At 37.3% G+C, this 25,310-nt stretch overlaps 2 protein-coding genes across 7 annotated transcripts in view; one reads left to right on the top strand and one right to left on the bottom strand.

Moving 5' to 3' along the window:
* Window positions 1-3,960, top strand: part of SMURF2 (SMAD specific E3 ubiquitin protein ligase 2) — a 65,543-nt gene extending 61,583 nt beyond the window's left edge. For both annotated transcript variants that reach the window (XM_040530872.1, XM_040530871.1), the window contains exon 19: window positions 160-3,960. In XM_040530872.1, the coding sequence (XP_040386806.1) occupies window positions 160-259 (100 nt within the window). In that variant the 3' untranslated portion in view covers window positions 260-3,960. The remainder of the gene's footprint in view (window positions 1-159) is intronic.
* On the bottom strand, window positions 3,486-24,155 carry CEP95 (centrosomal protein 95). Of its 5 annotated transcripts, none has more exons than XM_040530866.1 (23): window positions 23,955-24,130; window positions 22,516-22,644; window positions 21,435-21,542; window positions 20,337-20,450; window positions 19,503-19,611; window positions 18,943-19,052; window positions 17,851-17,985; window positions 16,775-16,989; window positions 16,275-16,344; window positions 15,562-15,608; window positions 14,189-14,310; window positions 13,756-13,885; window positions 13,454-13,568; window positions 12,436-12,611; window positions 12,077-12,169; window positions 10,973-11,123; window positions 9,363-9,523; window positions 8,444-8,518; window positions 7,795-7,947; window positions 6,517-6,663; window positions 6,353-6,424; window positions 6,099-6,281; window positions 3,486-5,438 (listed from the first exon to the last, which is right to left on the bottom strand). In XM_040530866.1, the coding sequence occupies exons 1-22, from the start codon at window positions 23,974-23,976 to the stop codon at window positions 6,105-6,107; spliced, it is 2,631 nt and encodes an 876-aa protein (XP_040386800.1). In that variant the 5' UTR covers window positions 23,977-24,130; the 3' UTR covers window positions 3,486-5,438; window positions 6,099-6,104. The 5 variants fall into 5 exon arrangements, with proteins under 5 accessions (XP_040386800.1, XP_040386802.1, XP_040386799.1 ...); XM_040530868.1 differs by having other exon boundaries at window positions 3,486-5,435; XM_040530865.1 differs by lacking the exon at window positions 3,486-5,438 and having other exon boundaries at window positions 5,910-6,281; window positions 23,955-24,155.
* Between the last annotated feature and the right edge of the window lie 1,155 nt (window positions 24,156-25,310).

Below are 25,310 nucleotides of genomic sequence, written 5' to 3'. Positions count from 1 at the left end.
GTGAAAACTGCAAATTGATTTTATGTATATGAAGTGCTGTTGGCCTCATTAAATATTGCCTTGTCATTGTTTCAACTAGGTTAAAATGAAGTATAGCAGAACTTTGCTAGGTGAGGCTTGAAGTTCCAAACAATTGAAACTTTTGCTTTCTCTTTGCAGCTTTAACCGAATAGACATTCCTCCTTATGAAAGCTATGACAAGCTATATGAGAAGCTGCTAACTGCCATTGAAGAAACATGTGGGTTTGCTGTGGAATGACCCTTCACAGGCTTACCTGAGACTCTATTTATACTCCTGTCAGCCGGAAAGCCCTTCCCTCGCCAAGACTCAAGAAATGCTTGAAATACAGGAAACTTTCCCTTTTCTACACTAGGACACTGTAAGGGAAAGAACAACTTTGGAAAATTTTTTTTCTTCAAGAAAATAGATTCTGTGGTTCCTGCCATAGGATCATTCAGCTGCTATTAAAAACTAATATCTTGAACATACAGAATGCTGACTTTTCCTACATTTCAACAGTTAAGCAGTATTCTATACTTAAAGACTACTACTATTTTTGTAAAAGGTAATCTATTATATTTGCCTACCTGATTTCTATTCTCAGATACCAAGACACAACTTCAGCAGTCGGTACAAGTCATGTTTCAGCCTGTTTTAAATGTATGATACTGAACAGCATCTATACCTGCTATTTTTGGAAAAAAAAATATTTTGGATTATTCTAACTTTGCATAAAATTGGCTGAAAGAATCGTTAATCTTTTTAATTAAAGCCACTTACATGTTAACTGCGTTTTCTTATAGTAAAACATTATATTCTGCAATGTAAAGTCAACTTAAATGTTACCACAGGGGGCTTTTTTCTATATTTTTTCAAGCATGAATTACAAATAATGATGTTTTGGGGTCCTATTTATATCACTTGTCAGATTCCTTAAAATTTCTAGTATGAGTGACAGATACTGTATTTGGTACAGTATTTGTGTTAACACGTGGAATAGACCTTTTTTAATGAACAGTAGACATTTTGATTTTTTTAAACAGCATTTTTCTAACAAGTCTGTCAAGAGTATTTTTTGTTGCTTTTGACTTTAAACACTGCATTTTTCAACTTTTTTTAGCATGTTGATGAGGTAATATTTGACAGCAGAAACCTGTTTGCAGTTCATTTCAGAACCCATCCTGTCCAGTCGACCAAAGTTTGTTTGAATGCAGCCAAATCACATTATATCTTTGTTGATGCTAAAGATTTATCAGGTAAAAACATATTTTAATCTTTGTCTAGCTGCTCATGACATGTGGGTTTGTTACAACTAAGGAAAAAGGCGATAAAAAATGATGTATTATCTGAAATGTGTGATGTGCTTTGAAAATAAGGTTTCAAAAGCACATAATTTATTGATTGTAGGGATGGAAGTAAGTATATATATGAATTATAACATGGGTTGATCTCTTCAAAGGGGAATAAAATGCACTACCAGTAGAGGGAACTGAATTTTGAAGTAAGTTTGGGAATTCTCAGTTAAGATCTATGTGATCTGTTCATGGTGTGTAGATGAATCAGCCTGCTTACTAGACAGTGGCATTCTCCTGTCAGTGGTGAGAATATTTGGAATAGGTAGCATTTTTTTCCAATCAGTGTTGTTTTTTACCATGGGTTACAATTGATCATCAAATCTGCACTATTTTTTACACTGCCAATAAGAAGAAAGTCAAGGGTACAGAAAATGCTGAAAGAATGGGACGTAAACAGCTGTTCTGTTCCGCAGTGTAGGCCACACCGTGAACTAGCTAATTTTCTATTTCTTCTATGGAGCTTGAACTTAATTTTGTTCTGCCAAGTCTGACTGCCACAGTGAGTAAACTACTACTGGATGTTGTGTATTAGAATAGTGGGCAACAGACTACTTTTTAGAATTGTGGTAGGAATCTGGTGAGCCAAATCCACATATTCATTTGATTATATATATATTTTTGTACAGCTGTTGCTTCCCAGTTCTGGGCTGGCTGCAGAGGTGAGGCTACTTAAGGATGTAAACTTAAAGCCAAGAAACTTGCTTTGACAGCCAGGTTTGATGTATATCAGACACTTCTTTCTTAATTTCAAGGGACTATTGCACTCTTAAAACTGCTGGTACCTTTGCTTATAGTTGGAATCCCTAATTCAAGGCTTTCAGGTAATAATATTACCAGAGAAGCTACCACTACGTTTGTCCAGGTTGCCCGGGAGAGCAAAGTAGGATGTTGCCCAGTGTGTTTTTATTCGTTACTGCTGCCTGTGGTTGGGGACCACTGCTTTAGATATGCCCACAGACCTCTTCTCACCCCAAGTTTGGAGGTATGACATGAATTACTCTTTACAGAGACTATTTTTTTTTGACCACTGTTCACAGGATTAAAGTCTCCACTGTTGTGTAAGGGATTTCATTCTGCTCTTGCTCAGGCTATGGCTGCAGCCACCCTGATCATGGAAGCATGAAAATTCAGTTCGATCCAGTCTTTGGGAGAAGTCAGGGCTCAGTTGGCAGTTCCAGGGAGAAGGTGTGCTGTTCCCTTTGCACCAGACAGCCCACCTCAGCACTATTTAAAGACCGTGTCTCCTGACCACACCACCTGTACCCACCTCCTAGGAACCTTCTCCCTGTCAGCCTGCTTAGGCTGGTAAGTGTATTGAGCACATAGTTATGGCCACCCTTATGACAAAAAGGCATTTCTGAGGAGGGGGTAGATGAGCTCTGCAGAATGGAGTGGAGATCAGCTGATAAATACCATTCATTTTCACAGTAGCCTTAGCAATACATCTGTTTGTTCTACCAAACATTTTGGTATGGCATAGAGGTGTTTTTTAGCTGTCTCAGATAAATATTGTAAATTTAATATATTATAGGCAAAACTAGATAAATCTACGTTTGACTTCCCATAGCTGACAGATGAGGTTGAATATACCAAGTATTTTGAGTGCCTTTCTACCTTCATGACTGAGAGCTTTAACTCAAAGCACCTCATCACCTAGTCATGTTTATCAGAAAATGTTAAAAGTTTCATTCCTTTGCAAAATTTTGTTTCAAGATCATGTCAACTACTTTCCCCTCAAAAAGGTGCTAAGCCTAATATTGCATTTTAACCTTGGACTTTCACCCCATGATTAATGTGAATATTTATTTCAATGTGTCCCTCTTACTGGGTTTTACTTTATCCAGTCTTTAGTTGTTTTAGAGAGATGTCACATCATGGTTTTATGCTGTTGCTTTTCATTATGAATGTTTAATTATGAACAGTGACTTTTGTAGATTTCAAATATACAGTACACAGTTGAGTTTCAGAGGATTTAATTTCTCGGTGTAAAGAGTTTTGTAATGGTGCTTTGTACAGTATGTATTCTAATTTTTTTGCACATAGTTTCAGTTTCCCTAAACTGATTTATTTTTACCAAATTTTTGTGTTATACTAAAGTCCAGAGCACACAAGCTGTTTTTAAATTCTTGTTCTACAACACTACATCTGTATTGAACTTCTGGTGCGTTTAAACTAGCTGCATTGATGGAAGTAAAAGCTTTGCTTCTATATCTTAAGTATGCATCATACAGCTTAATGTAGCATGCTTCAGATTTTAAACAGCACCATATAGTTAACAGGTGCCATTTGTTGTACTTTACACTATGTAGTAGGTTTCTGGCTCTACCACATCCTCAGAGCTTTGTCTGTAGCTGTAATTAGTTTATACAAGTGTAATTACTCCTCCACAAACTGACAGTTCTTAGTTTATCATTTCCATTGTATTTATTACAGAGTGTTTTAGCATTGATATCATTGTATTTTCACCCAGCTGTTACATGAGCTTTAACAAAAAAAAAAAATCTGTATAAAATGGTTTTTAAGTACTTAATGTATGTACCCATGCAGAAGTTGAGCAATAAATTGTATGCTGTTTGCACTGTCACAGCATCAATGGTTTAAAAAGTTTTAAGTGTTTCTTAATTAAACATTAAAATGTAACACAAGCATTTTTCAGTAACTCAGCTTTGTCTCAGGAGAAAATATTTAAACTCTTAGTGTCTTTCTACAGACTGCTATCTACAATAAGGATTGTGCTAAATGTCCTAGTTGAAAAAAATGGTCTTACTTTTGGCTTTCATGTTAATGGTATATGTGTTTCTTGGAAAGGACTTCATCTCAGTGTTAGTGAATGGATGTCTCCTCCAAAAAGTCAGCAAAAGCTAAACCACCTTCCTTAAGGGAAGAAAAGGATAAATCTTGTAAATACTTGTTAAAATTTAACAGCCTAGCTGTTAAATAAAGAGAGACTTGAAATTAATCTAGTTTTTAGCAACTCCTTGCAAATGGTTGTTAAAGTCAGGGTGTGTTTTTTTTTTAAGTGAAGTATATCATGCTTAAACTACCAGCTGTTTTGTTTAATCTGTAAAGGAAACATTTCCAGTTGCTGTGTTTTTTTTTTTCTAGCAGATTTTTTTTCCCCCCCAAGCATGAGACTTCAATTCACTCTGTTGTCAATTCTGTAAGAGACACCATCTTACGGCAGGTTCTGACTAAAATGCCATTCCATTATGTTTATATCACTTTTTGCAATAGGCAATTACCAGCAAGAACTCTTGTACTAGAGCCTATTTAAAATTACTCTTTAGGTCAGCCTCAATACTGAGACTATTATAAAATTCCAATTTCCTCAAGCAGAGGAAAATATATCAGTAATGAGCTTTCCTAATTAGCAGTTTGTCTTTATGCAATTAGTTCTCAGTTTAAGTATTCACCTGCATATGTTTCCATCTCATAGGGCATGGCTGCTAAAACCTGAATTTTCTACTAAATATATCACAGCAGAAGTAAGTGATGAGTCTGTGAAGATAATTACAGTGACAATGTTAAAAACAGACCTTATAACCCTGAAGTAAGGTAAAAGCTGAATGCTGGAACTTCTAATTGCTACTGGCTCTAATGTCTTATGGCTGACAGAACTAGAACTATTCTGGCTCCCCCTAAAAAAAATTAATAGAATATCTTTGAGAAAGGTAATGCAAGTACTCATTGTTTTAGTCCAAATAATCTGCTTCTAAGACAAAATTAAAAAAAAGATTAAAGTTGTTAGTGGTTGCCTATATGTAGGGTTACCATGCTCACCCTTTGAAGTAGACCAAGTAAAGCAAAATGTTGCTTGTTTGTGCCTTGGCTTTTGTAATTTTGAAACCCTGATATGAAATCCAGTAATCAAAACACCTACAAAAAGGCCTTAAGAAGGCAGCACACTAAATACAGCTGACCTAACATGTAGCCCTCTCCCAGCAGTTATTGTAAAAAAAAAAAAGTTGCAGAGGCTTAAAAATATGTACATAATTATTTTCAAGGGGGGGACATACCATTTAAGACTGCCGTCCACAGGTCCCTCAAAGGATTCAGTTCTTGCAGAAGCTTGTATTTCACTGCTTCAGAAGAATTTTCATTGTTTTCTATTTTAAGCGATTTTTTTCCCCAATATATTTATAATTTACATAATAGTCTTTTATATGGTTTGCAATAAATACCAGCAATTATAAAATACGGTCTTAATTGCAAACAGTATTCTGTAAAATAGGTAGCATTCCCTTGATTAGTATATTAAAATTACTGATTTTTGTCAGGTTTATGGCAGCATTCTCTATCTCATCTTTCCAGAGGAAACGTGAAGCATTGATATTGTTTTAAAGATCTACTTGTCTTTTTTGTCAGCTTTCTAACCCAGTTACCTCTGATCAATAGTGTTAGTATGGCTTTTTAATTCCAGCAGTAGAACTAGCATAAGAAAATAGAAAGGTTAGCATTCAACTGTTCCACTAAGCCAGCTTCACTAAAACACACTGACTTCACCCTACTTCTTTTGTGTTGAGTTCAACATTATCTCAGCCTTGCTAAGAAGATAGAAAGTACTTTAAAACTTTATTGATGATCATAAAAGTGCTCAAAGTTCCAGACACCAGCAACTACCCCTCCGACACGTCAAAATGACAAATCTGGTCTTAGAGAACAACAGCTACACACCATCTTCTTGTTACAGCAGTTCTTAAAGATTCCCACCAGCTTAGCCAGACAGCTGCAGTGATATTTACCATGTCTTATGAGAAACTGCTTTTGCTATACTGAAAGGAAGCCATCTGAAGTCGAGATTTCAGTCTGTCTGCTTCTAGTTCTTGAAAAAAGGTGTCATCATCATTTTGCATTATTGCAGTTTGCAGTTGTTGTATTTCCTTTTCCATCCTTGATCTCAATTCTCTTTTTGTTTTCTGCAGCATCTGAAGAAAATACAGGTATTAGCCATGTCACAGAAAGAAAGAAAACATCTATATAAAACTGAAATCCTTACTTGTGCTTGTGCTTTCTCTCTGGTTTGGATTTCTTGACGTTCTTGAGATAAAGCTTCTGCTAGCATAGAGAACTAAGCATAAAGAAAGTTTGAGTTGAAACAATTAAAGAAACAGCTTTTAGTATTTAAAATATTAACTGGCTATCTTTGCCGATTAAACTTACCTGATCTTTGTAATAGTTCTCCATGGACTCCAACTCATTTTGATGCTCTCTTTTTTGCTCAGCACGCATCTCTTGAGCATATGCTCTGAGGTCCTTTAGTCTTTGCTTCTGAATTTCTAAGCCTTCTTCAAATAAGTTTTTAAATATCTGCCAACGATTAAAAAAGCAAACAAAATTTTCCCAGAAACTTAGAAAAGCTTGGTTGTTTTTGGAAGCACTAAGCTTTTCTGAATATAAGGCTTAGATCAACCAATTTAATTTGAATAAGATGCTTTTTAAGTATATATTAACATTTTCAGCTGCTTTATCTCATGATGAAAGAATGATCACAAGATAGAGTCATTGCCTGTGAAAAAGTATAGTTAAGTATCTAGTACTGGTGGTACAGACACAGCTGAGTTGTATTGGTAATATTAATTTAGCTGGAATTTTTAGACAGAAGTACATTTTTCATCTGTTAGATTAATAAGAAAGTGGTTAGAACAGCAAATATATAGAGAGTTCTAAAATGCTTCACAAGATATGACAATATAAGCCAAACTCTGAATGTGCACTGTGAATACAGCCCACCCTGTATTCTGTTGTCTAACTTTAGGACCTTCATCCAGATTTCCCGTAACAGGAAATCCAGCCTGTACTCAAGCTTTCCATTCATACAAAAAAATACTTACCAGCTACACTACTGCAGAGCTTGAGAGGCACAGTTCTCAGATCGCTAACAATGAATTATGCACTAAACTTCTAGAATTTAACTTTAAAATGTGAAAATTGTGCATTTACTCCTGTAAAATATACCAACTATTTGCTTACTTTAGCTCTGATGTGCAGCCCTGAATAGAGATCACCTGTCAAGAAGTCCACTTTGTCTAACAAACATGAATGAGTGCTTTTTTGATCAGTTTCCTTAACTGAAGATTTAGGTTATTTTCTTTGGAGAGTAGCTATAGGAACTTCTTATTTGTACTGTTTCATGAAACTTCATTTCCCCAATTTGTCATGTTACCAGCCCTGTTTTTCCATACTGATAACTGACCATCTTTCTTGTATTACACTGGCCTGCCCTAAACTGTATCAGTGTTTCCAAAGAAGGAACCTTTTCAGCTGTGGCTTTGACTACCCAGCCACTTACTCCAGGCTCCTAAATTCTGATCACTTAACTTGCTCTCTGTCTACTTGTACCATTATCTCAACTACAATAACGCAGGTTCTCAGCTCCGAGGTCCAACCAATAGAGAAGAATTCCACACTTGAAAAGCAAGACACACATCTTGTACTTACCCTTTCTTCCCGTGTCCTAGCCCGCATCATCTTGGCACGCAACTGGACCCGGTAATCTTCATAGTATTTCCTGGCTCTAACAATTTGTTGGCGTTTTTCTTTCACCCTATTCTGAGCCCATTTCTGTCGGCAGATACGTTGCTTAAATTCTTGCTAAGTGGAGAAAGTAGAGGTAAGACCACCAAGCTTTTAATAGATTTGCTGCAAGCAAAGCTTTGTTAATCATTTCTAATAAGTTGGGTCCCTTTTAAAGGACCTTCTCCCTACCCCAATTTTAAAGTTTTAAATTATAAATGCAGTGTGATCAACACTGATTTAGCAAAGTGCTGCCATGAACAGTAATATATAGTTAAGCAGCCAACACTGCAGTGGTTGCTGGTGTTTTTAACAATACCAGGAGCCTGAAAGTCTTCCTCCTTGCATGTTCTCAGAATTTTACACTTGTAAGGCAACAGCGCAATGTAATAATAGTATTCCATTTGCATGACCTCAGTGGCCACACAGCAAGCAGATTGTGGCATTTGAGACCACAGCTACTCAAGAGACAAAGTTATAAGAAACCGCTTTCATGGACCAGGGAATATGCATTCTAGCTAGCTCAACATGCAAGTTTCCAAATTACGTAACAAATACCATTCAAAGAACATACCAGTCTCTTGTTATGGTCTTGATTTTTTTTAATAATTGCAACAAGAAGCTGATGCTTCCTCAGGGCTTGTTGAACCTGAAGTTTTTTTTTTAAAACAAATGAACAAAACCAACCAGTTACTTCCATCATTCTGCAGAACAGACATTTGTGTGTAGGAGTTCTAAGATAAATATTAACCCTCTGCTATGCTATTTATATTAAGAGTTACCATGCGTAAGGTAAACAACTTGTGTTGTGGATACCTTTTAAGCTACAAGACTGTTGAGAATTTGTACTTAAAACTACAAACTTCTTTAAAAAAAATCAATAAACTAGTATAAAAAAACATTATGTTCAAGTTGCTGGTTTAAAAAAAAAAAGTTGAGCCCAATTGTCTAGGTGTGTACATCCCCTATTCAACCAACCTCCTCATCTTAGGAAGAAGGTATTTCTTCCCTTGAACAACTGCTTCTTCTAGGACTAAATGAGTATTATTTGGCTCAACTTTATTCACTGTAGTTGCACATGATGTCTTGTCAGAAAATAGGTCTAAGAAATCTTTAGCAGAGATTTTGTAAAACCTGGGGTTACAGTAATAAAAGCAGTTTTACTATAGACACTGTACGCTGTTAATTGAGCTTGCTCAGATTTCAAGGCAGAGTTTGTCTACATTACTGATGGCATTGATAACTACTTAAAATGAACCTAGCTCATATCATATTTGTAATAGAAATGCAAGTCTAAAAAAGCAGTATCCATGTTCTGTATCTCAAAGCTCAGATATACATCCTTTCACATTGTGCTTTGGATGTGTGTGTACCCTAGCTATGCTGCACACAGCATATATCATTTATTATGAAATACAAACTGATGAATACTACTGTTCTGTGAGTAGTTCTATCCTTGCTAACACTTAAAAGGTAAGAATAAGAATGCTCACCTCATTTTGGAGTTTTAGTCTAGCTCTGCCAGAAGCTGCCTTAAGTTGTTCAGTCTGTGCGAGCTGCTGACGCCACATTTTGTTCATCATGTGGTTGGAAATATGCAGGTGGGGAAACTCTTCCAGTAGCTGAAGCAGGAGGTCATCATCTCTTACTTCCACTACAAGGTAAAGACAGATGTAAACAATAAATTCCTGGAGAATACATTTAGTGGTAAAGTCTTCCAGACAGTGTCAGCCTAAGTTACAAAATATTTCAAATTGAACACTGTATGCAACTACCACGCTGTTACTATGATGTCAACCTAAACCCAGGAGGACATAGCATCACTCTGTCAGAACAGCAGCTGAGAAAGTAAGTGGCTTTTTTTTTCCTGGTGAAGAATTGCTTTTACAGGTCAGGCTTGATTTCTCTCCCTCTTACCATGTTTAATCTGATTTACACAGGTATCCTCTTCTTTCTGCAAATGGTTCAGATGATCACTAATTAGCAATTTCTTTCTTTCTGTCTCTCTCACTGGCTGCAGCAACTTAATGCTAATATAGCAGTAGTTAGTGAGAGATCTAGATCAAATAAATAGGTGGAAAACAAACTGAATCATCACAGAATGGCTCGGGTTGGAAGGGACCTTAAAGAGCATCTCTTTCCAAGCCCCCTGCCATAGGCAGGGATGCCACCTACTAGATCAGGTTGCCCAGGGCCTCATCCAGCCTGGTTTTGAACACCTCCAGGGATGGGGCTTCCGTAAGTTCTCTGGGCAGCCTGTTCCAGTGTCTCACCACCCTCTGAGTGAGGAATTTCCTCTTAACATATAATCTAAATCTCCTCTTTTTAGTTTAAAACCACTTGCCTTAGTCCTATCATTATCTGCCTGAGTAAAAGGTCGTTCTCCAAACTGTTTTGCAACCAGCGTACTCATTACGTCTTTGATCTTGGTGGCAGGAAAAAGTTATGGGGAAATGAAACAAGCAGGTATTAACCAAGTACATGCCTCTTAAACACTCAAAAAGAAAAAAAAGCAGTATACCCTGAGCAACATTTGGGTACACAGATTATACCATGACCTTATATATAAGCGTGCATAATGCTGTTTGACAGACTAAGCCTGTGATTTGTGTAGGCTGTTCTTGGAATATCACTTGCTCAGCAAAACCAGTGGCAGTGTTACTGCTACAACAGTAGGGTCTTTTCCTACCAAACATGCTGCTCTATTACCTGCACATGGCTCAGCACCAGCCCACTCAAGCTACAGGCCCAATTTTAAATCTAATACATGTTCAGGGGAAAAAAAAAAAGGAAAAAAAAGACTGAGCTCAGAGTATAGTGGAGCAAGTACGGGAGTAGCAGTAATGGAAACAAGCATTGAAAGTAATCCAGGGGATTTTAAGGAGGTAGCAAATGGGTCACAGTTTTGAATTGTGCATGGGTGGTTTACATTTACTTAAAGCATTATCTTCCCTAACAAAAATCCAGACATATGGAGGTCATAAGAAGGGGAAAATGCTACAGCTGACTGGTATATGTTGGACTGATGCCTTTATTCTTGGAGTTCAACTAATGCTTTCAAAGGATGCCAGTTTTCCACCAAGTATAGTTTTGCATTTCTTACTTGGAGCTGCTTTCTTTGGCTTCGCAGTCCCTCGTTTTGGAATCCACTGGCTGTATCTGGGATTCCGAGGTGTGGTTTTTCTAGAATAAACTTTCACTGGCTGAAGCATTTTTGAAGGTTCTTTAAAGATGTTTTCTTTGTATCCTTGTTCCTTAGGAGCAGATGTAAAACAGATGGAGAACAGGTATGAGAAGGGAAAGACTGATAGATCACATAGTTTGGGTATCAGAACTTAAATGGCTTTGAAACTGTAGAATGAGAAATTGGACATATTGAATTGGATTCTCCAGAAGTCGAGAATTTACCAAATGCAGGCCAGGGTTCAAATAAAGGTTAAATATCACTATTGCATAACCTCAGTTCTTCCGCAGCACTTAGCATTACCACAGCAGCCTATGGATCACTTCTGCAAAGGCTGTGAAAATGGCCAGTGCATCCCACATGAGGATGACACAGCCTTCCAGCATAAGTTCCTTGCTGTTGCAGTAGTATGCAAGTAAGTAGCAAGACCCCTTTTGCTAGATTCATAGCAGTAGAGAATCATCCTTGCACAAAAAAAAAAAGACTTTTACAGTAGCTGGAAAAAGATTATGACAATATTTTGTCATAATTACCTATAGTGTATGGGGGAATCCAACTGGATCAACCTAGCTCTTAGGGGGGCTGGGGGCAGGTATGACAAAGTACCTATCTGAGAGGGCCGACAATATCTCACTACTCAAACATTTTCTTGGAACAATTACTAGCACTAACACTACTTTTCAAATCATAATGAGAGAGTTTCCATAGACTGGCTTAAACTTATCTACTTATTTTGCTTCAGTTCTTTAAATCAGAGTCTCTTGAAGTTATCGCTTCATGTAAAAAGTATGGTGGTTAAGTTACCCCTAAGAATAATACCTACAAATGTTGAAACTTTAAAAACTGTTTGTCTTGGTTCTACTTATCTCAGGAAAAGCTGTCCCTCTGTTCACTATTTCAACAGTATACAGCCCAATAACTGACACTAGAGTCAAGGTGTTTTTCTACTCAAGACATGCACAGTGTCTGGATGGAACATTTAGACAAATTTTAAAATAACGAGCACCATAGTGCATTACATACCATTTCCTTGACTTCTTCTCTGAGCTTGGAAATTCTAAGCCTCTCCCTAGCTTCATAAATTCTTAGTTCATCTTCATAAGCTTTAGCAACCACCTAGAAAGCAAAAGTAAGAGGATTTGCAAAGCAAATAACCAGTCCATATGACTGTCATTAACTTCTCAGTGTATGGGTCAAAGTTGATTCTTCCGCTTATTTTTTTTCTTTTTGCTGCAAGATTTGGGGTCTACATCCCTTCTTAGCAGTCTACAAATACAGCAGTGCAAAATCACAAATGTCCGCAGTAAGTAAGAACATTCAGTTTTAATACTTTTAGTATAACTGCTGGTAAGAATAGCCGATAGGTCTAACCCTGAAGTTACCTTTGCTTCTTGTGTTCTTTCATCCTTTTCTTTTCGCAATTGGTTGCTTATTTTCCTCATTTGACCTTTTCCGTTACTGTGAAGTACATCTAACTCAGAAAAAAGTTGATGCTGAGATGAGGGTGAGGACGGAGACAGGGATCGTGGTCTGATTGGGTACTTCGTATGTGGTGTGTCTGTAAGGAGAGCTGTTTCAGTAAGTATTTAACTTGAAATGAAAAAGCCTCCAGCCATATGTAAGGAAAAATAAAGTTTGGGGTTCTGTTTTTTAAAAAAGGCACACACACCAAAAATTTTTCCACAGCAGAAAAGTTCAAGTGTTTAGCACAAATTAAATCATAAAAATCTAAAGCCTTTGCCTTTAGGATTATCCCTGCCCTGAATCACGTGTGTTGGGGCGTGTGTAATAGCAGAAGTGCCAGGAGATATTCAAGATAGGAAAGAATAAAGCAGCAAAACCATCTGAAAGTAACTCAGTGTCAGAGACTGTCTCACAAGGGTCATAAACAGCTCCATCTTGCAACATGATGTTGTACATGTGGATTAGATCAAGTTATGTGATAGTTTTTTTTAATCTCCTGTATATGTAAGGGTAGTTATATAATTGTATTACCACCAATACACACACTGCCCAGTGTAAGATAACTAGATGTGTATGTTGTGTTCAGTACCAAAGAAAGCACAATAAAGTGTATTGTGAACAAGCCCTCACTTTAAAATCGCAGTCCTGTCAAATGCAACTTGTATGTTCTGTCTCTTGCCCCACTTTCTTTACGCTCTCCACTGCAGCTGTATTTCTGTAAAGTTTTACCATAGCTACTTAAACTGTTAAATGGGAACTTAATTGTAATTCTATTACTGTTGCTCAGATTTGGATCTAAAACAGAAAATACAAGTCGAAGAATACAATACAAAACTTAGTGAAACTAGGTGTAGTTCAAGATATTGGCTTTGATGAGAAGGATTTTTTTTGATGTTTCTTTCCATCCTAATACTTAAGAATCAAAAGAGACACTACCTTGCTTAGTTTTCCTTCTGCGATAATCCATGACACTGTCACTGTGCTGAGACAGGTTGTCTTCATCTGTCACCTCCTCTTCTCTGGCATGCTCACCCAAAGCCCTCTTTAACATCTGTTGGATAGATTTGGGGGTAAGAGGATGGGACAGGGCTCAGGTTCAATAGTTTATTCAAAATTTAGAACTGTCAAGTCAGGTGTTAACTGCAGATTTTCTTTTCATTAATATTCAATTTACATTCTTGTTTCCAGCTGTTACTTCTAAGGCCAGCTTGCTTGGATACAACAAAGATTTCACTTACTAAATCTAGTTCGTTTAACCTGTGAGAAAGTTTTTCTGATACTTTATGAAGCTCTTGCTTAGATAGATTTTCCTTTGTTGTTCTGGGAGAAAGAGACTCTTCAAGTGAATCTGTGGTAGAATTTTCATATCTGCTAAAACAAAACAGAGAGATTTCATTTCTATTCTAAAAACTTATAGATAAGCATTACCTCATACAATTCCAGTTCACTTTTTGCGTAAGCACATTTTTATAGGATTAAGTAAAATCTGGTTGTGTAAATAACGGTATTTAAGAAAATGTGTATATGACAGAAGTAGGAAAGATTTTTGTTAAAATTAACCTTTCACTGTCATGCAGCCAAGGAAGAGACTGCATTTAAAAAAAAAAAAAGGTGGTGGGCGTTATATAGGGAAGTGCTTGCTTGGATCAGTAAAAGGAAAATTGAACTTGCCTTTTCTTTCTAGGCAGATGTCTTGATTGGGGTCTTGGAGTTTGTGCTACTTGCTCAGTGTGTAGTGAGAATTTTTGATCTAAGGGGGAAGCAGATGTAGAAGTCCCATATACCCAAGGAACCTAGAAAAATGATTAAGTTAAGATTTCATTAAGGTTTCCATAGTAATGCTCAGAAATACCATAGATTATGGTAGTAGAGAGATCCTACAACAGCTTTTATAAAAGAACCATCTCAAATCATATGATCACATAAATATACATATATACATTTTATATATACTATATATAAGTATAAATAAAGTAGTTACATGTCCGTGACCCCTGACTGAAGATACTGTGTTTTTAGAAGATTAGATGTTTAAAGAAATAAGCTAGCAAAAATATAGATTAGTTTAAGAATCATCTAGAGCTAAACCACCGTATCAGAAGAATCAAGTCTAGATATCAGTATCCCGGTATACTACCTCACTAACTTGGGACTAATGCCAAGTAATGCAAGTAAGCTGAACGTCCCCGAGTATGAACTAAGCTGCAATTCATAGCAAACATACTAAAAGAAATCAGTTATGCACTTATGCCATTTAATTACAACAGTTCAGTATTGCCTGATAATTGATTTGTTCAAACTGGTGTGTTCAGGATTAGCATACATACACTTGCAAATACACCAATGGAAAATTAATTTTAAAGACAATGTTTTAAGTGGACAATGCAAAAGTAAAGACTGTTGAAAACAGCCTTTGGAACAAATGAAGTCTGCGAGCACCTCTTGTGGCTGCAGAAGGCAAAAAATAAGTATTTTCCAGAGCAAGCAACTTCCTACACAGACATGCTTCTACAAGCACAGAATGGCATCTGCTGATGAGTTTGTAGGTTTTGCATCATTCAATTTTTGAAAAGCAGGGGACAATACAAGGAAATAAAAAGCAAGTATACAATCAGGCAGCTCAGTGAGCTTTAGAATGGGAGCAAAATCTGAATTTTACTGGCATCTGAATAACCCCAGAAAACAACAAAAATTCTTACTAATTTAGAATACTGATACGCGTCAGAGAAAGGAAATGTCCTCTTGTGTTTTATAAGTCTATGAATAAAAACAAGATAACTAGTAACTGTTTCTTATGAATTGAAACACTATACGTACTGGCATTTACACCTCTTGGAGCAAATACCTCCTGAAAGAATTGATGTGACTTAAAACTATGTGGTCATAGTACAACAAGATTGCATTACTAATTGTATAATGAAGCGAGAAGCCCAAAAGCAGGTTTGAAGAAAGCTCAGAAGTGCCACAAAATAACAAAAGAATTAAGTGGGATTCCAAATGTATTGACTGAACTTCCACAAAGATGGTAAAGATGCAACATTTACCTTTGCCACATGGTTTTCAGCATCACTTGAGACCATCTTGTCTCCTGCTGCAGAAACATATGACAGGTAAGTGTTAGCTGATAGCGCAGACCACACTGTGCCTACTAATGTGGAGAACAACTATGAAAAAGATGTAATCCATAGCTTTTTGAACCAAATCATTTAAAGAACATAATGACAAGGCAACTGTGTTTACAGAGTTCTTACGTTCATTTCAGTAATTTCTCAAGTTCTGGATTTTCAGTGTCATGGGAATGCTACGGAAACTAAAAAGGCAACCGGTGTCTCCCAGACAACAGAGAAAATAAGCACTGAAAACCAGTTTCTAAATCTTTTATACAATAGCAGTTAAGAACTTTTTCTTCAGGCTGAAAACGGCTTATATTTGGACCATGTTCCTCTGCTCAGAGTAAGCTCAGCTGTAGGAGTTATCTGCTGGAAGCAAATTCTGTAGCATAGGCATATCTAATTGGATTAACTAAGGAAGAAGTTGTACTGGGGACAAGTTATTTTTCTTGAGCAGAGTGAACAGCTTGAAAGTAATCTATTTTTTTTCTCTATATATAAAACAGAGAGAGAAATATGAGCTTGCGGCTGAATTTAAAAAAGATGCACTAGTAGTTTCAAAACCATGTTTCTCGTAGTGCCGATAAAATTAAAAGCAACATTTGACAAAATAGAGTTGTTCTATAGGAAGCAAAATTCTCTCTCACCAGGGATTTTCCTTGATAGAGGAAGACTAGTACAAACATCTTCAGTTTTTTGTGTAAGTGATGATTCAAGCTGAAAGAAAAATTGACCTGTTTTATATGAATTTACAGGAAAGTTTTGACAGGAAAGTCATACATTAGGTTTGTCCGAGCAGGGCAATCAATGCTGATTTTATTGTTAGCTATACAAAAAATGCACTATAATTTTATTGTTTACCTCACTGTTAACTGCGCAGTTACATTGACTGCGGAGATACAAGTATATCTCCATATATGATTATGGAGATGCATATATACGTATCTCCATGCGTATAATATAAACACCCCCCTCAAATTAACCTCCTGTCTGGACACTCAGTGACGAATGAATCTAAAACCCATTTTTAGATACATTCAGAAATGTTCTTCAGGGACCAATTATTCCCATTCAACAAATATACTAGAGAGTTTTAAAATGAAAGCAGTGTTAATTAATAAAAATCGAAGGATGGGTTTCTACTTACAGTAGAAGTTTCCACTTCTTGACAGTCAACCAAAGCTGCTGACTGGCTGTCTGAGCTCTGATAATCTCTCTCCATAGGATCATGAGATCTGGCTTCAGCAGGCTGAAACGGTGGTAGCAAGGGAATAGCCTGGCGTATAGGCTCCCCAAGTTTCTTAGCACTGGAACTCAAACCGTCTTTTTGAAGTTCATCAATATGAATAAACTCCATTGATCCTTAAGAGATAAATATAAAGAACTTGAAGTGTTATTTAATCCATTGAAGCAGAATGTTATTTTTTTAATATATTCTACACATATTAGATGGATGTTTAAGTATCTAATGTTAACTACCATCTTTGCTGGATTACACAGAATAGCGCTGTAAGATTTTTATGCTTTTCTATGGTACTTTCTTTCTCTGTTTACGAAGCTGCATAATGCAGGTCCTCCCTGTTTTACCACTTCTCTAAGGGCATCATGTTTTTCCATGACTGTAAAACATATTGTTCTCATACTTCAAGAGTGTAGCTATATGCCTACCTGGTAAATAGCTTTTGATAGGTGTTATTTTCCCCAAAAAGATGGTCATTTGAGACACATGCTGGGAAATTCCTAACAACTTGCAGGAATTCTGAGCATTAACAGAGCTATACTCATTAGAGGCCAGGAACTACTGAAGATGGCTGCCATCTGTCAGAATGATTCACCCAACACAACCTATTCATAACTGTCCTTAGGAACAGCATGAAAGCCCCCTGTAGAACATGATATTGAATGCTAGAATCTTCCAAGAGAACTTTTTACTTTCTGTATTTCACTAATTGAACCACAAAAAGGGAAAAGAAAACAAAAAACAAAAAACCATGAGCTGAAGCTGAAACCTAGGTAAGCGGAAATACCCTAGATTACGTGAACTTCAGCCTCTGGGACAATAAAATATAAAGCATAACATTTCTGAAGAACTTGATTTATTTATTTATTTTTAAAAACATAGCTAGAGCACTTCTAGCCATGAGTAAAGCTCTCCTCCATGTTCCCTTAGTTACATGCCTTAGTCAAAATCAGGTAGTTTAGATGTGGAGACTGGGTACTTACCATCTTCTTTTTCCTTCACAATTGCCTTTTCAGTTTGAGAGAACTGTCTAGATACTGTTGCAATAACCCCTGAGTTTTTTGGTTCTTCCATCCCCTTCTTCATTTCTGCTGATAACAATTCAGGAAACTGGAATCCTAGAAGTGGTGTTTGAAAAAGATCAAATTAAAAACTATAAAGCATTTTGTTATGAGGTGTTTAGACAGACAACTTTCGTATTAGGTATAATCAGTAACTGGACCTCAGCAATCCATACTGTGACCAAATGGCAAGCATTAAAATAAGTCTGCCTTAATTCCTACTTGTAATTTCATTCTCTAATACTAATTCACAATATTTCTTTATGCTTCCCCTTGGAAAAATTAATGACCAACAGGAATGTTACTGAAATAGGAATGGGCTCCATTTAAATGATCTGCATATTATTTTTTCCAGAGCCCTCCATAATATAACTAAGTGACCCACACTTCTAACATCTCCTTTAAAAATGAACTTAAAATTGCCATTTTACAACTTTAAATAATATTCTTTACACTGCAAATTAAAGGCTTCAGAAATCTCTTAATCTTCTGGAAAATAAAAAATCTTTGTAGGGAAGACTGAATTAGAAGTCAAACAACAAAACCTTTATTCAGATAACGTAGCTCAGCAGCCATGAAAAAGTCTCAAATGCCTACTCTAGGAAATCTGCATTCTAACTCCAACAAGATCAACTGCAGGTAGGTACTTTGCTTACCGTATGATTGGTTTTTTGTTTGTTTGTTTTTTCAAAATAAGAATTTAAGATAGTATTTGTCTGGAATAACATTAAATAAAAAAGGTGAAAAGTGCTGCTACCTTGATACTACATAAGTTATTTAAAGGCTACGCATTGTTCTTTAAATGTGTATTTCTATATATGCATAAGTATGACTTATCAGAAGCATAAATACTTTAATTTGAGGGAAGTTTCAAAAGAAAGGGAAGCTTGATTTTGTTACTTATTTACTGCAATTCATTGACACATTTAAACTGCCTAACAGTTTTACTATCTGCAAAGCCTAGAAATGTTACTATAGATTAGTTTTAAAAAATATATATTTACCTAAACTCACCTTCCCCCCTCTCTGAGAATGAATGAGCAGTATCTCCAAGTCTAATTAATTCGCTGGTAGATTCTGATCCATCTACATCATGGGACGGAATGAAAAGTTCTGACTGGGAACTAAAAGGTACATGAAGTGGTAAAATATTTACTCTAAATTTTTTGTCTTTGCCTCTTCAGTCCACAAGGTGGAGCTGCAAAAGAGTCCCAACTCTACTTCAGTTAGCTTCTGTAGCACAGGACACTAGAGGCCTGCTTCCACAAAACAAACCAATGTAGAAGTCACGAAGATAGATCTAATGCAGTTTAGCTAAAATGCAATCATTTAAAACTGAGATGAAGTTTTGAACCAGTCTCATTTCACATGTAAAGTAAGCTTAAGGGAAACAAAATGCCATCAGCATTCTTCATAGACAAAAAAGTTCTACACGTCTTGTTGCCTAACTAGATAGATGTAATTAGTGTATTTCCTACTTGCATAGTATTGACAACTACTAGCTGCTCTACAGACATACAAAAACAATAGTCAATTACTGTATAAATACTTTAAGTATTGAAAGTTATTCTTACCCTGAAACTGATGAAAGCTTTGAAGGCAACGTAAATTGACCAGCATTGCTTTCCAGTTGGTCTGGAGATGTAATTTGAATTTTGTTATTGGGCAACTCATTTATCTCATCTGTTAATAATAAAGAGGCATTATTTTTCAGGAAAAGTAATTCTATGTATAAACTAATAGATATTATCACCAATATTATCAAAATAGTTTAAGAGTAATAAAACATTGTAAGGATGATATCTAAAATGATGACCTTTCTTCTTCCTCAGAATTAAATCCTGTACCTATAACTAGAAAAATCAGAGCCCCTACCACAAGAGTGAAGCAGAAAGATTACGTTCTCCAATTCTCACCTTTTAACAAGTTTTGGGAAAAAATAAATAAGTTTATTTTCATAATTACTGCTCAAGAAAACATTGAATGTAGTTACTCAGTTTGGCCTCCAAATTCCAGCCCTCACCCCCTGTGGTCAGTGTCAGTCTCTCTCCTCTTCTGCATTGCCATGGTCATAAAGACAGCAAAAACACCAAAGAAATCTTTGTTACATTGGAAATACTTATTTGGATCCTGGGCACCCCAAAACAAGGCTTCAAAAAGCTTGCATTTTCCAGTGGTAATCATTCCCTGTAGGTGCTATTGAGGAGAACAGCAAAGGAATAGTTTTTATCTATTGTGGGAGCTGTGTTCCATCCATGAGTACTGAACTGTGAAGAACTCTGGTCATGAGAACTTCAAGCCCTTGGCAAGCTAACTTGATAGCAGACAAACAGAAAAAAGTAAGCAGCTGTCCATAATACTGTATTATCAGAACACAATACCTTAAACTGGGCCATCTGTCTACTCACCTCCATTCTGAGAAGAAGATTCACCAACTTCTTCTGTAAGATACTCTAACAAACCATCAAATATTTCAAGGAGGTTTTTGATAGATTCCCTTTCTCCTTTCACAATGTTCTCACCTTAAGAGAGGAAGGTACTGCCACATGTTAATAATCAGTACTTCTACTAATTATTAGAATAAAAATTAGTTTGAAATTCTTTTTTTTTTTTTTTTATAAAAAAAGGAGTTTTCTGAAGACTGGAAATTCTTGTGAAGGTGTCAGCTCAAAGAAAAGCTGGTCGCTCATGTATGGCTACATCCATAAACTTAATATATCTTAAAAGCATCCTAAAGTTGCATATTTTCAGTTCAACTAATCAAAAGTTTACTGATGCTACATCTACTTCCACAAAAAATAATAATAATACATATATATATATATATATATATATATATATATATAAAAAATACACAGGGATATTCTCAGAGATAGACACTATTACTATGCACTTATGCATGCTAGCTACAGCATCAACCAAGTCTGTGGACTGGCAGGAAGGATTACAAATACCAGCCATACTGTACTGTACAGGTACCAAGATAGAAAGAGGTACTTCATGTCAAGCAGTTTTCATTCTTTGCAGGCTATGTTATTCAAGGCTATATATATGAATACTCAATGAAAGTTACTGTGTGCAAAGGACAGACACAACATGGTCCAAATCTTTTACACACCACATATTAGAATTTGATATCAAGTTCGAAATTCAAGGCTCAGGTTTTAAAGCTCAGTCTCCAAGCTTAACTGTAAAATTCTATGATTCTGTGAAAATACTGAGCCAGTAAAAACTTCAGGTAGCACTTTAGCAGACAAAGTATTATTGTTAACTTTCATGTTTCCTACAAATCTATGTTATGCAAGAGGACTCATATTTATTCTTTACTTTCTGTTTAAGTGTATAACCTGATGTCCACAGCAAGGGTTTGGTGTTTTGATGACAGTCACTGCAGGTGAAAAGATCTTGCTGTATGACAGTATGCTTTGTAACATATGGTTCTTATAAAGCGTTCAATTAAAACAAACATTCAGCTAGTGCTTGTCAATATTAAAATGAACACTCACCAGTGATATGTGACAAGCTGACCTGCAAGTAGTCCAGTGCTAGAGAATCTATTACCGCTTGTACATTATGTGCATCATCCTCTTGACTTCTAGGAGTAGCTATGAAATCTATTTAAAATAAATGCATACATTTTAGGCTATCTAAATGGATAGTTTATTGCTGATATTTTTACTAAAATATTTTTACTTCTAAAATACTAACTTGTACGTAAAAATTACTTGTGTATTTGGTGAAAAGCCCAATAATCATATGGTTGTATGAAATCTTGAATAAAAATTGAGCACAAACATAGAATATCCACTGGAAGATGTAAGGATTTTATCAGGTGTAATACTGAATTCAAGAATAGAGAGTAGTTACATAGTTTTTCTCCTTCACTCCTAGCACACACATCCAGTGAACATCGTTAAATTTGAATTGCAGTTTGCCCTAAGGTCTTTTCCTTCTCTGTCAGCAACTAGTGGGACAGTATTGTATTCTACTTACAACAACATTCATTATTTTTAGTTTTGGGCTTATATTAACAGAACTTCTACCTCCAATAGCTGGCAGTTAGGTCAGTGCTATTAAATCTCCTGCAGCAAAGAGATGCTTGATGCTCCCCAAACAAAATAGTTTACCATAAAACAAACAAATATGTAAACGTATAGCTCCTGAACAATTGTCACTGAAGTAAAATGGACTTGGGCTAAACAAGAGTTAAATTGCAGTTTCTCTTAGCAGACTAGGTATTAAGCATTTTATAAGAACAGGATTCAATAGTAACGCTGCTTTAACAAGAAATGAGTCAATTCACACCCTTCACAGGTATTAGCTTCAAGGCATAATTTTCATTAGAAAACATTCTACTGTAGCTATATTACTGAGCTTCCCTTGCAGCTGCTGTTAATAGCAGTAAAAAAAAAAGCTAGTGTTACTTAAATCTGTTCAGAGAGTTACAGTCTTATGTGTTTGTCTTAGAAAGGATACAATATTTTAAAAATCCTACACATGTAATAAACACATTGTGCAAACTTGAATTTGTTCATTACAAAATATGCAGAGACAAGAAAAAGCATGTTTAGAAATGAATGTTCCCACCTGGTACTTTTTCCCCCAAGATTGATTCATAAAGACGAACAAACACATCAGCACCACATTCCGAGAGATGCTTTATGTGCTGGTTTATGTGGCAGCGCCTTAAAAGTTCATTGGCAACATCAACCCAATCTATTAAGAAGTAAAACAGATTAACAACAGAACTGAAAGATACAGAAATAAATACATGGTTAGTTACAGTGAAAGAAGTGTTTTTGACTCCACCATACATGGTTGATCACAATCATGCTACCTCAATCACCCAAAGTATTGAACCCGTACTATGCTTTCTGTCCCACACCCGATTTCCTCCACCCACACACAGCATGAGGAATGGCACACGCCGCTATCTGCTTCAAGTACACAGCTGTGACACAGCTGGAGCGGAGAGCCAAATGGTACTTACGTACCACAGACTAGGCAGGCATTTTTTCTCCCAAATAAAGAAAAGCAAATTTTGATCTGGATGCGTAACTAGGAATTCCAAACCTTGTACAACATAATAAAATAAGCACTGATGTTCCTTTATAAAGAATCAGAAATTACATCTACTTATAAAAAAAAAAGCACACATCTCACAAACCCAGTTTTTCTCATATCCTTAGGCTATGATAACGCTACTAACATGTATTTTTCATGGGAGTTTAAATTCAAGGACCACTTTTATTAGTTTGCTGTTTAGGGATTACAAGAATATGGAGCTACTTCACTCCAATGAGAACTGGAAGAGATGGATGCACACAGAGCTAGATTCTTCCACGACTTTTGAGTACTGAATTCAAAGTGCTCTGAGGGACATGTGTTCTCTACAGATTTTTTCCTCACCACCCAATTCAAATATCACCTTGGAAGAAAAAGTCTTCATGTCTATTTATGATATCTTATGATGTTTTTCCCTAGTTGTTGCTTTTGCAAACAAAACAGTGTTTTTAATAAGTACTGTCAAGGACTTTAAGTTACCAGAAAAGTGGTAAGGCATTTTTTGAAGACAAAAAAATGCATGGTTACTACAACAGAGACTGCTTTCTACTGTTTTTCTTATATAAGCAGGAAGAATAACTTTGCTGTCTCTTCACGTAGTTCCGGAAATCACTTTACAGTAACATTTTAATAACTTTTTAAAGATAATAATGAAAGGTTCGAGGAGCATCTACAGATCAGCCGGGCAAGCCCTAGAAAGCCTCAGCTACTGTCCACCTCCAGCTTTATCTGTCTGAACTTGTCGCCAGACAAAAGTGGGGGGAAGGCTACAAAACGCTTACAAATCCATGACACAAGATGAAAAAAAAAAAAACAAACATCTTTAAGCAACGTGACGTCTGAACGGAACGGAAGGCGCTGCTATAAGGCCTAGAGATGCCTCAGCCGTGAAGCCAACCTCACCGCGAGGCCCCTCAGGAGGGGCCCGCGGGCGGGAGCCGGGCTCCCCCAGCCGCCCCTACCTGCCCGCTCGGCGCTGCCCATGGCGCGGCCCCTCAGCACCGCCCGCCGCCAACGGCCGCTGCGCGCTTCAAACGGCGCCTCCCGGCAGGCCCCGCGCTCACCGGGCGGGCGGGGCCTGGCGTTACCGGGCGCTGTGTGTGTACGGGGCTGTGTGTGTGTGTGTGTGTGTCTGTGTGTGAGTGTCTGTGTGGGCTCTTGTCGCAGAGCCGGTCGCCGTGGAAACGGAGCGGGGGGAGCCCGGGCTGGAAGCCAGGCCGCAGGGCGGGGCGCGGTCCCTTCTACCCTTCTACCCCCGTGCCCCCCCCCCCCTTCTTCTTCTTCTCCTCAGCCACGGTTCGTGGCGCCCGCCCCCTGTCAGGCGCCTGCTACCCGCCCTCGGCCCCGGCCCAGGCCTCGCAGCCCGGCCTGCCCGCCCGAGCCCCGCCGCCCGGGCTTCCTTGGGCCAAGCTCGGGGCCTGGGCCATAAAATGGCGGCGGGGCCGCGGCCTCTGCGTCCGCCTTGCTGCGAGGGTCTGTCGGAGGCGTCCCGTCCACACCGGACTGAAACCGTTTTTTTTCCCTGTTTTTTTTTGTTTGTTTGTTTGTTTGTTTTTCTTTTTCTCAAAATAAAGCGGGGAGAGGGCAGGCTCTGGCTGGTCAGGTGGGGCAGGGGAGATTTCCTAGAAACTTGCAGTGCTTAACCTCGCAGGCCTGGCCTGGGGTTGTTTGCGAGTAGGCGGTGATGGTGGTAGTACATTGATGGGGTTATTGTGCGGGTGGAGACTCGTTGTAATTCTGCAGGCCGTGTAGGCTTGCTTGGGAAGTGCAGGGTAACAGTGACGTTCATAAGTGAAGGTGAAAACTGTATTAAAAGTAAAGTCTAGAAGGTTTTGTCTAGAGGAGCTTAGTGTGCTGTTAGGTGCTAGAGTACAGGTTTTTGGAGGTTTTGAATGGTGAAAGTATATAACTATCCTTACTAAGCAGCGGTATAGGGCATTGCTTAGGCATTCTGGAACTTCCATGTTGCATCAAGTCATGCAAAACTAGAAATAATGGTGCCTTTTATCCTTCAGCTCCCTGAGCACGACAGAAGCAGCTGGGAACCTAATTACGACAGTAGAAATAAACGACTGGCAGCAAGTAAACAGTGAAAATGACAGCTGCAATAGTCTGAGGATGTAATTTGTAGATATATAATTAAATGCACGTATCACTTTAATAAAAACAAAAAAGCTTCTGCACATAGAAGCAAATGCACATCAGTACTTTTGAAATTAATTCTAAAGCATAGATTTCTGTTGGATACATACATGGCTTTGTAAAGTTCTTTTGATTTCCTTTGCGTATGTTTGCTCAAAGTAAGAACAGAAGAATCA

This window comes from Cygnus olor, chromosome 18 (genome assembly GCF_009769625.2).
Source record: "Cygnus olor isolate bCygOlo1 chromosome 18, bCygOlo1.pri.v2, whole genome shotgun sequence".
Lineage (NCBI taxonomy): Eukaryota > Metazoa > Chordata > Aves > Anseriformes > Anatidae > Cygnus > Cygnus olor.
The sequence above is the reverse complement of the archived record's forward strand: the minus strand, read 5'-3'. Positions and strand labels throughout refer to the sequence as shown.

Excerpts from the sequence above, each read along its gene's own strand:
- CEP95 (XM_040530865.1), bottom strand. The coding sequence starts at position 23,976 with ATGGGCAGCGCCGAGCGGGCAG. Across the intron at positions 16,345-16,774 it reads AAGAAGTGGAAACTTCTACT|CTTGAATCATCACTTACACA; the intron begins GTAAGTAGAAAC and ends TTTTTCTTTCAG. Across the intron at positions 6,664-7,794 it reads CTAGGACACGGGAAGAAAGG|ATATTTAAAAACTTATTTGA; the intron begins GTAAGTACAAGA and ends AATCGTTGGCAG.